At 40.3% G+C, this 15,568-nt stretch overlaps 1 protein-coding gene across 1 annotated transcript in view; it reads right to left on the bottom strand.

The window, feature by feature from the left end:
• Positions 1-15,568, bottom strand: part of CHCHD6 (coiled-coil-helix-coiled-coil-helix domain containing 6) — a 108,974-nt gene that overhangs the window by 68,525 nt on the left and 24,881 nt on the right. Inside the window, 2 exon segments of the mRNA XM_058813029.1 lie at positions 3,457-3,540; positions 8,848-8,868. Of these exon segments, the coding sequence (XP_058669012.1) occupies positions 3,457-3,540; positions 8,848-8,868 (105 nt within the window).

Below are 15,568 nucleotides of genomic sequence, written 5' to 3'. Positions count from 1 at the left end.
GAGCTGAAATACTGCAATCATTTTTTCATACATGCCTTTTCCCGTGAAAATTTTAATAAGACTGTCTGGAGAAACTGAGTTTCTCAAGATCTGTTTGAAATAAGGTACATCTATAGTTCACCTCATGCAAAACTAAAGGCAAAGCCTTTTTAGCATTTTTATAGCTTTACTGTTTCACAACACTTTGCCCTCCCATTATAAGCTATTCCATCATATAGATGGAATAACTGAGATAGATGGACTAAATAATTGTTTCCAACTCCCAAAAGAGAAACGGCTATTAGAAAATGAGCAGGTTTTTCCTTCCAATTCTGTGCTCTGTCCAGTAGATTACAGTACTCTTTCAAAGATTACCAAATAAAAGGATAATGTATTCACACAATCTGCTGCATTCAAGAGAACTACTGAGTTCAATTCTGGTCAATACATCTCAAAGACAGAGCTGCTAGGGGGAAAGAGCCAAAAGACAAACAAGTAGAATGAGAAACCTGGAAAAAATCATTCACACAAGCAGAGGCTGAAAAGGTAAGGACTGCACAGTGTAATGGAAAGGTAAAAGAGGGAAAAGAAGTCTGCAGATAATGAATAATGAGGAGGATTTCTTTTATCTCTTTCACATAAAGGATATTAAATGCAAAAAATATTTGAAACTGATAACAGAGAATTTATAGAGTATATAAGTTAACCTGTGGCCCACACTGCCACAGGATGTTGGAGGAACAGAGCTAAACAGGACTACAGGAAAAATGCCTGAGATGCACAGAAGAACAATGGCACTAAATCAACTTTCAATGAATAAAAATACTGAATGAAAATAAACTCTTGTGCAGCAGGGCAAGTGTCTGCCTCCAACTGACAACATTTAGCAAGACTCTTCTCAAAGCTGCTCTCCAAAAATTTTTTTTGTCACTTTGTTTTGGTTATGTTTTTTTTTCTTCTTCCTTCAAAGCCTTTACAAACTGACCACTGTCAGAGGAAACAGGATAGTCTCTGTGTTTGATTCACTGAGCAGCTCTTCTGTTGTAAGGAGTATGCAACACAATTACTCCTAGCATCCTACTGGGAAGGTACTGAGATTTTAACATCAATAGTTCAAAATATCCTTCAAAAACAAATCTTTAAGTCTCCTACTGCTGAATCCTGTTATCATGCAGAAGTGGGGACAAAACCAATCTGGGCACAGCAGGGGAGGAGAGAGGGGAATTCCTGATAGCCTGATCCTTAGAAGGAGAAATTTCAGCTTGCTAACTCCACACTGAGCCATATTCATTCACTCCCAGCCAAACACCTCTGAACTACCAGTGACCACACTTCAAGTGACTATTTCCTTTTAAAACAGCAGAGAAAGCAAATTTCTATTTCAGAGCTCTCTCCCACCATCCCCTTACTGAGAGCTTTTTTCTAATATTGACATACACATACACAGATATATAAAAATATATCTAAGCCTGTGTTGGAAAGCTTTAGCACAGCGGAAGGAAAAATATATAAATAAATGTCAAGGTCTGAGTGTATTCAACAAATAAAAGCAGAATTATATAAAAGCAACAGTTAATAAAAAAGATTGTTCTGTGCTGCATTTTCCATCTTTCCAACCATTATAGGAATAAAATTATCCTCAGAGAAGATCAAAAACCTTTTTCAAAACTAATACAATTAAGCTTTATTACACTGTTTCAAGTACATTTCTCTCCTTTCCCTTCTAGCCCCCACCACCTCCCACTCCAATCCAGACTAACGGTTGGAGGCATTCTTCTATTTTATTACCAGCAAAATGCTAGTCTTTAAGGGTCAGAAACTATCCAGTGTTTCAAGAGAGGAAAGAAAACCTGTTCTTTTTATCTATTTGCTTTTGTACACATAACAACTAGAAGATAGTTTCTCTGTAGCTCTGCAGCTTGAATAGGACTATGGGCAGCTCACCCTACTCCCCCAAGAAGATCCCACACTAAAATACCCATCACGATGTTTATAAAGGTGTCTCTGTAGCAAGGGACGTGGACTTGAAAACACAAACGACAACAAAAGATTTCAAAAAGAGGACAATGAAGCCTGGACACAGACTTCTCCCCACTCCACTGTCCATAAAGGACAGGCTCACAGGTTTCCCCTGTAATTTCTGCTTCGCGAAACCAGATCTGGAGAGAAGAACATAATAGAAGCAAACAGCATGGGATCAAGAAATTGCAAAAATTCCCTTTGCGTACGAACATATGGACAACTGTGATAATTAGAACGATAGCTGCTAGATTGTTTGCAATTTCACTGAACAATCCCCATTATCTAGAAATAGAATTTAAAATACAAATGCAACACTGAGTGGTAGTTTTAATAGTTTATTTTTAATGAATTGTACGGATTAAAGTGTTGCAAAATTGTATCGTGTGAATTTGCTCACAGGCATGTTTTACCACTGATGGCTCAAAAAATGCAGCATGGACAGTCATACAGTAGGAGGGAATGAAAAGAGGAATAGATATGCCAACAGCTCCCCACCGTTTCTATAATCTACAATTTTCCCATGTTCCATACGCACCATCCTGCTACATATTGGTAGTAAAACTGATTGATTTCCCAGTCTCTTTACAACCCACTCTTTTCATTGTTTGCACTTCTTTTTAGTCACATAACACAACTACAAGTCGAATGTATGCAACTCCCTGTCAGGAGGTCTAATTGCTTCAAATTGGAGAAGATTATTCTCCACATTTATTAAAAAATAAAGACTACTTATAACATTATTTCATTTTGCCAGGAAGTGAAGAACACATTAGTTCATAAGGAACAGCATGGCTGCTCCTATTTTTATGGCATCAATTTTTAAAAACTCATCATGGTAAACAATTAAGCAGAGAAGCAAATCCCACGTTTAGGGGAGAGATTCAAATCCCTAAATGGATTTTCAAAGGTCATTTCAGGCTTAAAAGATGCTTGACAGTGTCTCTTTAAATCACGTTTATTTCAAAGGCTTATCCAGCAAGAAGCAGGCAGTGTACTGCAGCACCACTCTTTGAACTGTTTGGCTCCCTAGAGAAAAATTGTTAATACAACTTTAAATCATATTTACAGCAAAATTTATGTTGCAGTGGTTGATAATTTTTTTTTATTAAGGAAAGGATTTTTAACAAAAGGAATAAAAACCAGGACACTTGTTTGTTTTTTTCAATTTAGCTTTCACCTAAATCCCATGGCAAAAAAGATAATAGAGTTTGAACTACCAGAAATCCTTTTTAAAAATCATCCAGTTAAAAAAACCTTTATCTTTCAAACACAAATTGCTCAAAAGATTTGTACAGCTTTTTCACCACTTACATAAGGGTTGGGGGGCAGATAGGATACTGTCAGCTGACAGTGCCAGGTTGCGGCACAACACATCTTGGTTGTGTATCTTTTGGATCCACACAGATCTGTGTCTTACCCTTGCAGGGGCCAGAAATGAAGACAAGTCAGCCCTACCTTCCTCTCAATGCGGGCCAGCTGCTCTTGGTAGAAGGCCTCTTGTCGCCTCAGGTTTGCCTCCCAGCCTTGCAGCTCCACAGCCTGGCAGGGACAACAAAACAGCAGCAGGAGAAGAAGAAATTAATAATAAACAATGTAGTGCAAGGAAAGCACATGAGATACAGACTAAAAGGGACTAAAAAAAAAAAAAAAATCACTGCTCAGGACTCATGCATAGGAACCCCCTCAGTGGAAGTACATACCTAAAGAATTGCAGCTCATTTTTGGTTAACCCCCAGCATTTGAAATGCTCTTATTAGCATCTTACTCAAACTCAAACCCTTGGTTTCACACTTCTTATTAAATGAAAACATGTAATAATAGAAAGGTGACATTTTCCCATTCCCTTTTTCAGAACCCTATCTTATCCATGTCTGTTTTTCCATGAATCATGACAGTCATTACTCAAATGTTCTTCCCCTTACCTTAAAAAAAACCAACCAAATCCCCTCAAATCCTCCTCTTTATAAACCCTTGCCCCTTGGAGTGTCCAAAAGCTTCTAAGGATTAAATACTTCCCTATAACAGACATACACAGGACTATCCAGATAATTAAGTACCCTCTCCACATGCTCTCTGTGCATTCCCCATCAGTACCCTCAGAGTTCCTCTGGCTGGTGCTGCAAGAGGGAAGATGGCTGTCAAAGAATTTCTCTTCTATCTTACAAATTATAAGCATGGCACTATCAAAACAGTAAATCTGGTACTCATCAGCTAAACAGTGCTCAATTAAAAAAGTCTGTGTGGGCACAGCAACAGCTGTAGCCTTCTAGCTCCTTACAGCCAGCACCACTTAATTACATTCCTACCCCTAAACTGAACTAGTATTAAGAAAACATGACACTGATGGAACTGAATCCAACTTTTCAAGTTTAAAAATAACAAGCTGCAACAGCAAGAAAAGATGGCAGTTTTTCCACATCCCCCATCCCACCTCAAAAATCTCTGGGGCCATGGAAGTTAGCAGCAGGCAGAAGACCTTTCAAAACCAGAATGATTAGCCTGCTTAACATGGACACAAACCCTGCCAGGCCATAGCATCCCAGCAACATTCTCTTAACTTCTAATGATGGCACAACCACAGAAAATGCTGGTCCAACATGATTAAGCAGCTGGGACAGAAATATTCCCATGGGCTCAGACCTGTCATTTTATGGCCAAAAGCCATTGCTAACAAGAAAAATTACATCTGAAAGCAAGTTGCTGTGCGTGTCCTTCTTTCTGCTCCCCTGCTGATGGAAATACAGTGGTATAATAAGGCTTAGAAGAGATTTTAATCTAGGCAGTGAGGGTGGTTGATAAGCAAGAAAAAAAGGATTATATGAAATAGGAAGATTCTAGGGGTGTGGTGGTGATGTGGGTTTCTTTGTTTGTTTTTAAAGAAATATTTTGGTTTACATATTTGCTATCCCAGAAAACAGGGCCAGGATAAGGCACAAGCAGTAGAGACTCATAACTAAATCTTCTCTGTCTCAAAGGCACTTGATTAAAAGCAAAATCTCTGGCTGTGCTTTAACCTATAGCTGCTATACTACTTCCCACCTGCTGGAACAGGATGGGGAGAGGGATGAGAATGAGCTGCCCCACACATGCATCCTGACAAAAGAGATATCACAGCAACAACAGGGGCACCGATGGGCGCTCTCTAAGTGCCAGAACTATAACCATTTTCTGGTAGGAGAACCACAGCTGCTCCTTTGAGCCAATCTTCTACACAGAACAGAACTAAGCAATTTCAAATAAAATGAAGCAGATGTAAGGTGGGGTGGTTTGGTGGATGACCAAAAGAACCAAATTCTCCTGCAGGTTTTCTTCCTAACACTTATAAAATCAGATTACTCCACAAGTGACTTGTATTTCCTTAAGAGGAAAATAAGTAAGGAAGAGAAAGAAGAGTAAGACAGTACTGACCCCTCTGCATGATTCAGATGGAAGCTGTACCATATGATGGATGGAAAAAAGAAACAAAAGAGAGTCAAACAATAAATTCTTATAAACTAAGGAAAGTTACTGTTTAATCTAGATAATTATGTATTTGTGCTAGTCTCCAGGGATGGTGGATATTCTGGAAGTACAAAATCAATAACGTAACAATACTAGTGCTCAAGAGGCTTTATTCTGTTTCTGGCAATACATGGATCCCAAACCCACACACTCACTCAACTTTCCAACCTGTGACTTTGCCTGACATCATGCACAAGAAATCCAGCACATTTATATTTACAACTTCTCTGGAAGGGAACACAAGCCAAACACCTGATCTCTTAAAGAAGGTGCTGAGATGCAGACATGTTAGAGGCGTGCTGCTCTGCACAATGACAACCCTGGGCTGCCAAGCTGACCTCACTGGAGCTGGCAGTGAATAATGCCTCCACAGCCACGCACACAGGCATTCTGTTAGTCACTTCCCCAGGGTCTTGCAAAACTGAGGTCAAAGAACCAAAACTGAATCTCCTAACTGTAGACTGTAACCTCAGAGTACTCCCTCAAAGTAATTTCTCCCATATTATCCCCCATTGTCCCACTTATCACCCATAATGCATGATGAACTAGAGGTTACAGAGAAACCTTGTACTTGCAACACAAACGTATTTTCAATGTCTTGCTTGTTTTCAAGATCTGCTGCTGTTTCGGTGCACTGAAGTATGCAGAGAAACACTCTTTTTGTGACAGATTTGCTTCAAAGTTGCTTTCTGTTTTCCTCTATCCCCAGCTGTTATTACTAAAAACTTTAGTGCACTTTATGATGATGTTTGAAGAACAAACGGTATAGTAGAGCATGTGTCATCTGAAATATTCACTGTTCCAAACTGGGTTAGGCAACTAGGGACATTTTGAATGAATATAGGATATTTATTAAGAGTTCCCCTAGTCCTGCTGCTTATTCCCTACCTGAAGTTAGAAGCCTGTGATGTCCCAGACAGAACTGGCTGCTATGATTACAATTTCACAGGGGATTGAAATTGCAAGTGCTAAACAAAGCATCACTAGACTTTTTGAAAAAAGGCCTTTAGAATTAAAAGGAAGGAGAAGGAAAAACATGCATGATAACACACTGATTTGGAAATCAGATATCAGAAAGCTGCATTTCACTTCCAAGCTGCACAGTTATGCTGGAACTTGAACATACTGTGCAAGAGGTGACCAAAGGCCAGAGATGACATCTAGGATGTGTAGAACACAGGTAGTGTGATGTCCAAGAAGTATGAACACAGAACCAAAATAGCGACCAGCAAGAAAGGGCATACTCAGCTGTAAAACAAAGGAATGCACCCAAAACTTAGAAAAGGGGATGTATTTATATGTATGCCATTGCCCTCTGTACAAAAGCTAGATATAAGATGTATTCAAGAAATACTCAAGAATCCCCTGTGATGGTGTCAGAATTTACAAGGATTATATTCTTATTATATTCTTACAAAAGGACAGCAAAGGCATACTACTAACATGCTGCTACAGCTTCCATGGGCATGGATCCATGGACTGGTTGGGTGCTCTTTCAAATTTTTCCTCTGCTTTATCTTCACATTTTTTCTACAGCCCAAGGTTTTTCAGGTTATCTCAGTGCTCCCTTGAACAGTGACAAAGAGCCAGGGCAGAGTTATGTGATCCTCTGCCTCTTTCTCTCCCTTTATCAAGTAACCCATTTAGAAACAAACAGTGCAAGCACATTTCTAAAGCTATACATTATATACTGGTACAACTAAAGGATTCGAGCACTGGCCTGCTAGCTGACAGACAGGCCAAAAGAAATATTTTACAAGCTCCTAATTGAGGTAATGAAATATTATTGGTTCATTCTCTATGAACAAAACCAGACACTCTTAGCCATGTCCTGAACTGACACTAACATGCCACACATCAGACTGTGCAACTGATCTAGAGCTGAGCTTCACTCTAGCTATAACCATTCCCAGATTAGCTTTGGCTTTGTTGCGCCCCAAAGTATTACCACATTTTTATTATTTTTAATCACAGTCCCACCTCATCACCTTGTTAAAAATGAAAACTAGGGTGGAAATCTGTTTGGAAAAAAAAAAAAGCTTATTGGCAGGGTCAGATGATGGTAAGGAACGTGGCACCTGGGAATAAAATCCAGTGTTAGAACAGCCCACAGCTGACAGCTACCACCGGGCTGTCTCTCTCCTCATTAGTGTTTGGGTTCTGGGATTTGGGTAGACTCTCCTGGAGGACAGAAAACCCAAAAACTCTCTCTCTACAAAGGGCAACTCAAGCTAGAAGGAAAGGTCCAAACCTCAGCCTATGAATACTTCCTAAAAGCAAGACACAGCACTTGGCAAGATTACTGCAAAAATATTTATCTTCTTGGCAAAGCACTTCCACCACTCACAGACAAACTAGCAAGATGATGCCTAGATAATCAGTCAGAAGCAACACAGGGAAATAAGCTAAGGATAAAGCAAAGGATCTCAAGTCTATCAAATGCCTAGTTTCTACATCATCCTGTCTTTGCTGAGAAGAACTATCAGCTTCCCCCAAAGGTACAGTTACATCTCTGCAGCAGCACAGCAGAGATGTTTTGGCTGGGCACCTCAGCTTGCCACACTTCACAACTGCAAATTCTAATACCTCATGCTTTCCCAAGTCTCTTCCAGTCCTGGTAGCAGTCCAGGTGGCAGGGGAGAAAAACAAATGCTATTAAGGACTCCAAGATGAGAAGAAGGAATTGACAGAAATTCACTGAGGAACAGAGCTAACTCCAAAATTAGCTAGCTGGCATGTTCCTGGCCAAGTCTAAAGGGAATGGCAGAGCTGAAAGGGCAACACTGAAATAGTAAGAGGCAATTTGTGTACTTCATACCCAAGACTGAATAGCAGAACTTTACAGGGAGGTTTGTGCCAAACAAGTAGCCATGGGGGAGCCTTGACTTAACCTCCACTGGCATCAACAGAAATATCACCATTACTGTGGAGCTGTCTGCAATCACTATTCCAGACACAGGGCCTACAAAATCACTGTTTTTTTGTCCTACCTTTCATTCTATTGAAGGCAGGTGACCAGGCTCTATTTTAGAAACCAGATGCAACTCGTGGCCTTAAAAAGCAATACAGGTATAACCTTCATTTCCTCCTGTTTCTGCTACTCTCTTAGCCAACAATACACATCACCAGATCAAGTTTGGTTTCAGCAGCTGTAAGCTACACAAAAGGAACCAGTGAAAATCTTTATGGAGGAAATAATATGCAATTTTCTAGCTGAACACCTTTTAAAATGTAATGACAGAAAATAAAATCCTGCATCTGTGCTCAGCAATAACAATCTGTACATGCACAGTAACAACATGACACTTGGAATGAGCAAGATCCAGACAAAAAAAGAGAGCTTACCCAGGCATCCAAATCCTCAGGCTTGGAATAAAGACAGCACAAGATAGAAAGGAAGGGAAAGAGAAGAAAAAGATAAATCAGTGATTTTTGGAGGCTGCCTGCTGCTGTGCACTATAGTTTTTAAGATGACAAGTTCAGAAAAGTTCCTTTAAAATGACAAGCATCGTAAGCAACGCAGTGCTGTCCCCTGTTGGGAACTGTGCTGTTAAAGCAAAACAAAAGCCCTAAACTAAAACCAGAGCAAAGCCCCCACAGCCTGCTGCAGGACCCCCATTCAGGGTGGGAGCTAAGCAAAGGAAGCTGAGAAACAGCCAGTTCCAGGGAGCCATGCAGGGTGCTGCATGTGCTGGAGATGCTGTTACACAACGTGTACCAGTGAATGTGCCGGTGCTGGGCAGACTCAAAAGGAGGTGGTCAACAACTGTGCTGCTTCCAATTACATGCCAAGAACAAGTAATCTTTGAAAGAACACTTTTGAATGCACAAGCTGACCTACATAGCAAGTCATCTTCTGCCATGGACAATTTCAGAGTGACTCCTAACACAAAGCCAGTTGTCTGATCAGGTTCCCAACCAGATTCCCCTTCATAGGCAACTGAAAACCTCTTGAGTGCAGAGTCCAAACCTCTGTCAAAGCCAAGCTGCCTCCACCTGCTCCTTTTCTTTTGCCCACAAGCCTATTTAAGTGTGCAGACAAGCAGATAAAACAGACTGCGGTATTGCCTCTTCTTTACTTGTTACTACTTTTTACTTACACAGAAAGCCAGCAGCAGCAAAGCAAGTACAAGATGATAAACATTTCATGCCCATAACCACCTCCTTTTGAAGCCAAGGCATTTATGAGGCAGGCACAGCTCTCATTTGCTGTCAAGGGCTGCAAGCCTTCCCTGCCTCTCAGGGCTACCTTCAATCAGCAGCACATTAGCTAAGCAGGAACTTCAGAATGGCTGGCCCTTTTTCATTATGATTATTTATTTGAGGGGAGTTGACAGGGCACAAGGAACTTTCCTCTTGGTCATAGTTCACTGCCAGAGGGAGCAGACAGTGGAGGGTAGTGTTTTTATGGGATCTGTCATCATTTTAATGGCACACAGAGACTGCTTCATGTAACTGAGGGATGATGTGTTATGAGATATGTCTGTCGTCCATCCTCATCCTTTGCACCAGCTTAGAGGGTTGGAACTGAAACATCTACATTTCAACTGAGGGAAGCCAATTCCCCCTTTCTGCAGATAGGTTTGATATAGCAGCAACAAGTCCTTGGCCAAACAAACCAATGCACAACAGGTGTTTACTGGTAATCACTGACCAATCTTGACAAAAGCCTGCTTTGAATAACATTTTTCTTCCTGATGATTTTTACAGCCAGGATAGATGAGTTTAATTTCGTTTTTACATTTTAGCAATTACAGGTCTGTCCATCCTCAGCAGATGGACAGGAGGAACACAGCACTCTTCATGATGCCTGCTATTATTTCAGCAGGTAGGTCATGCACACCACTAACTCTTTACTGGATGTACATCTGTCATCCCTGGGTGCCTGAGCCATGAAATGACACATTGCTGGTGGACAAACACTCACACGACAAAATAAACAAAAGGTACTAACTCAGTGGCACTGGACAGGGGCTGAGAAATGAGAGCAAGGAGAAGGAACAGCCCTCTCACCAATATAGTGCCCCATAAGATATAATGCACACAGCAGAATCAGAGTTTTAGATAATATAACACTGTTACTAATCACAGAGCATCTCTTCTGCAGTGCTGCCAATATTCTAATTCTGTCAACCTTCAGGAGAGGGAAAAATTATTACTCCAAGAATAGGAATAGATACACTCCACTGAATGGAAACAGGAAAATTAGAATGTGTAGTAGTACATACTGCTGCATTGGAGAAAAAAAAAAAAACAAACCCTGACTAAATAAAATACACTAATAAAATAATATAAAAAGGAAAGCTCAAGAGGGCTACTGGTTTAAGTTTTGCTAACTTCTAAGCCCTGTGCCAAGATGCCTTTGCAGACCTTGGTAACAACAGACCCAGCCTATCCATTAATCTAACTGGACTTTAAGCAATCCATTTAAGAAATGAGCAATATCTGGTTTCCTTGCTCCCTAAGTGAGCTTCACTTCCAGCTCCCAAATGGCAGCTTACAAGTTTTATAATTCCAGCCCTGGGATACAAGTCATCTTTCAACATTCTTGGTCAATACTCCTAAACTCTTCTGTTGGAAAGGTTTTTTTTTTCTCTTGCAGGTAACCCACTGGACAGCAACCACAGGAACCAGAATAAATACTGGACTTAATTGTTTGAGGTCAAAACCCAGCCAAGATATTCCTCCTAACTGTATCAGAAACAAAAGGTTACTGGAACAGGATCCCAGGCCAAAGCAGCAGCCTCTGTCCGAGGGATTCATACAGACATTTGGATATGGGAACTATATGAGTAATACATCTGTGCTTCTGCAAATTCCACACTTGAGCATTGATTATTCATTCCCATGTTTGTATCAACAGTCCAACTTCCAAAGGCATCAAGAAAACAGTGCCAAAATTGTATTTCACTCCTAAGGGCAATTTCCAGCTACTTTTCCCAGACTCACTGCACTACATCAGCCTTACACATCATGCACACCACTCAAGTCTGTCACACTCTGGGGAAATGTAAAAATGGCAGTGAGGCATCAAAACACAGCTCTGTGACTGGCAGGGAGGGAGGAAGGATCAGCACAGGGCAGTGGCCTTTGGAAGGACAATGCCTTTGTTACCTGACTGGAACCAGCTTCCCCCTGAAGTCCATTTCCTTGCCACAGTCAAGAACTGTCACAGAACAGACTGCACTGCAGTGTGACCAATGACTCAGGAATCCAGACTACCAGCTTGGTAGAGATCTCCTACTTAAGAACTCAACAGAGAGTATTTTTAGGGGCACTGCCAGCTTCAGGAGCGGAAGATAGAGTGGGAGATGCAAGAAATGAGAGGCAGCAGGTGCCCAAAACCCAAGGCAGCTGTTGGCAACAGCTTTTACATTCATGTCAGTATCTGAAGAACTCTGCAGCACATATTCCAACATCTTGATGACCAGACTTCATCACTGAATGAGCAAACAGTCACTTCTTCCTAAAACAGTAATCGAGCTCTAAATTTATCATGGTCCAGAATGATAGGAATTCAAGTATTTAAAGAATATATCTAGACATTCAGTATCCACTCCAGACTCTTCAACTCTTCCAGTTTAGTGAAAAATTGAAGCAGTATCAATATTAAATGCAATGAGAGTCTGAGATGTAACCAACTGACAATGGAGAGGGAGAAGGAAGAGTCACTGAACAGCAATCAATTTTGAGGAAAGGCTGTAATGAAATTGCTCAACTCTAATGCATACAGACATGCACAATTCTATAAACACGAAGATGGGAAGAGCCAAAAAAACCTTGGCCCTTTTATGATTAAGGACAACTGCATCTTAATGCTTATGGCACAGCTACAAATAGCTTTGCAATGGTGACGTTTCATGGTTTTCATTTAAAACAAAATTAAGATAAACCTATTTTATAAAATCCAAAGAAAACCATCTGCTTTCATTGCTTGCTTTAATACTCCAGCCCATTTCCACATTCTCCTTTTCCCATCACCACTTCTATATATGCACACATACAGTTTTTATTTTGCAGGCTGCCAACAGACAAGGCATTCAATGGTTTTAGAAATCTTACAGAGCATAGGTTCTCTAGAGATGTATGCTCAAGATGCTTATTTTTGATAGTAGTTGAGTCAACAACTTGCTCTAAATTTTTACCTTCTTGCTTAAATTCCTACTCTGCCTATTAGACTTAAGAATCTCCAACTCCCTGACCAATTTAGGACAAGAAAAACAAACCAGCAACCAAAAACTTCAAGAAAGGGCATCATGAAACCTTGTATTAAATATGACTTTTGATCCCAGCATATATTTCAGGCTGAGTCAATGAGGTATTTCTCGTAAAACTAGAAACAAAGGCCACTCAACTCTTCTTGGATTATTTCTAGCTCATAATCATTAATGCAGACTCCCATTACACTAGCCTAAGGGTGGCATATGGCTTTCTAGGGATAGGACAGACGGGGGAAAATAACAGTTATGCATGCCTACCTCCCATCTCACTGCTGTGCCTGCATAGGGGACAGAGCTCTCTCCTGCCAGATTCCTAAATACCAAACATATTAGCTTTGGAGTCAAACATAGTACCTCACATACCACCACTGTTTTGAAAAAAAAAACCAAGATGGCATTCATAATCAACCCATGTGTCTCCAAGCAGTAAAATTTACGAACCCTGTGTGTTCAGATGGAATTTCCTTACCATATTTGCTCTCAGACACCACACACAGTTTTTACCTGCCCCTGAAAAAAACAGATATTTGCAGGCACAGCCAATAGATACAGGCCAGCACGGTAAAATGAATACAAATTTCCTGCTACCAGATTAGAAACTTTTTTTTAAATTCCAAAGTTATTATTGCAAATACTATACAGTTTCAAAGAAATGCAGTTGACTTTGGGGCTGCTTTTTAATACAGAGAGACTGTCATAATTACATACTTTGTTAAGAAAATTCTGGAAAGCCTTCAACAATGGTCATGCATCCTCTGTCTGTGAATTCTTCAGCAGGTGGAGAATCAGGTGCACTTTCAAACAACACAGCTCGTTTTTACTCCTTTGACAGCCTTGTGAATGTTCCTCTTTTCCCTGCTCCTTCATCCCAGTCATACACAAAGCACACTTTACACACCCTTACAAGGTCAGTATCATTCTGGGGGCAGATTCCAAGCTACCAACTTGCCAAGGTGCATGTGGGAAAGACATACAGTAATTAACACTTAGTATAAATCATGTGGATTCCAAAGCCTTGGAAGGACCATTTAAAGTACAGGGGACTCAAAATAAATGGTCTGGGGTAGTCCATATATATAATCACACTTATAGTAAGGTGTTACCTATGAAGTAAAAACACATGGAAAGAATAATCAGAGACTACCCAGGAAATTAAAAGCACATAAGTGAGGAACTTGATCTCAACCTCCTTTATTTCTCCAATCACTTAAGACACACAGGCAGTCAGCACTAAATTTCCCTACAACCAATTCTGCAAAGGTACCTCCATCTTCCCCTGCAGCATTCCCCCACATCCTAAGCCACAGTCACTGTTATGAAAAGGCTGCCAATTAAGTTGTGGTTTTGAGCTACGGACAAAATGTCCACTAGAGACTCTGATCCTTGCTTCCAAAGCACTTGCAACCTACTGTGTGTTTTAGGAAGAGAATACACTGGCTCTCAAATATACACACACTGGCTCCTCTCAAGGCTGTGATAAGAGAAAATGCTGCAAGGTTGCATATTTTAATGAAGTTCCAAGTATATCATAATGAAATCATCTGCAAAAAGAAGAGTGTAGGTTCAGCAACAACAAGGATTTCAGGCTATTGTCAAACTGCATTCCTTATTTTAACATTGCAATCTCCAGGGCATGATTTTATCAAGATCAACTCACAAATCTATGTCACTGCCAGCAAAATTTTGATTTCCATTTGATAGGACAATTTGCAAAGAGGAGTCTTCCCATTGTGCAAGCGCTTAATGTTTCTAAAAACTACAAGAATTCAAAACTAATTCAATGACCACTTACTGGGCAATGCAACACACTCTTGCTTAAGGCAGATGGCTTGGAAAATTGAGGAGGAGAGCATTTTCTCTTTCTTTGAAGGAGCAGTACCTGGAAGCCTATCAACAAGGATCATGAAACAGGTGTTGCCATTATCAAGAAGAAGGTGGCAGAGACCAGGTGCAGCAGGAAGAGTTAAGCAGTCTGAGAAATTTTCCTTAAGAAAAGAAAACATTTTGCTGTCAACGAAGCTCCTAAGTCTCAAGAATTATGGCACATGCTAAGGAACCGGAAAAATATTTATTTCTGGACCTTTTAATCAAAAGCAAGAAGCTTGAAATTTAGCTTTTAAATAGAGTATTCTCTAATTATAGCAGTCATATGACCTGAGAGAGCCAAGATTCATGGTCTATGAGTTTGCAAATTTAAAGAGTCAATACAACATAGCATCACAGAACCCTAAAGACAGATTGCTATATTTATTGTAGTATTTACTAGTTACAAACATATCTCCACTCTGTTTGCTCTGTAATTATAGTTGGGACACATACAATCATTTATTTTCTGTAGACTCCTTTTGTATGTTACACGTCCAAAGTCAATGAAAGTAATTTTAAGAACCTGTTGATTGATTGATTTATTGATCAAATAAGTTGGCCAGTGCAATAGACTGGAAATAACCAGACAGGCAAGTGATCTGATAAATATTCCTGGAGTCCAGTCACTATAGGCACTGAAAGTCAGCAGAAAAGAAACTCTCAAAGGCCAGTTCAGGCTTCTTTTAGAATCTATGCTAACATTTGGGCCTAAAGCTTTATTCCTTATGTAGGCCTGCATGGTCAAGTGCACTCTCCAGCCAAATGTTTGAGATAACTCTGCAGAATCCAGTGTTAGCTATCAAATTCAGCAGAAGCAATTGGTAGAAGCAGGTCCTATTACCAGAAACAATGTGAGAAGAAAGGGGGTGGAGGTCTTATACATAGCTTTAATCAGGAAGCAGACATTTCTCTCTGACCAAGGGCATAAAAGAAACTCAGGCAGAGAATCATCACTCACAGTTTCCAGTGCTGGCAGTTGT

Source organism: Ammospiza caudacuta, chromosome 12 (genome assembly GCF_027887145.1).
Source record: "Ammospiza caudacuta isolate bAmmCau1 chromosome 12, bAmmCau1.pri, whole genome shotgun sequence".
Classification (NCBI taxonomy): Eukaryota; Metazoa; Chordata; class Aves; order Passeriformes; family Passerellidae; genus Ammospiza; species Ammospiza caudacuta.
Note: the sequence above shows the minus strand (reverse complement) of the source record. Positions and strands in the feature narration are given on the sequence as shown.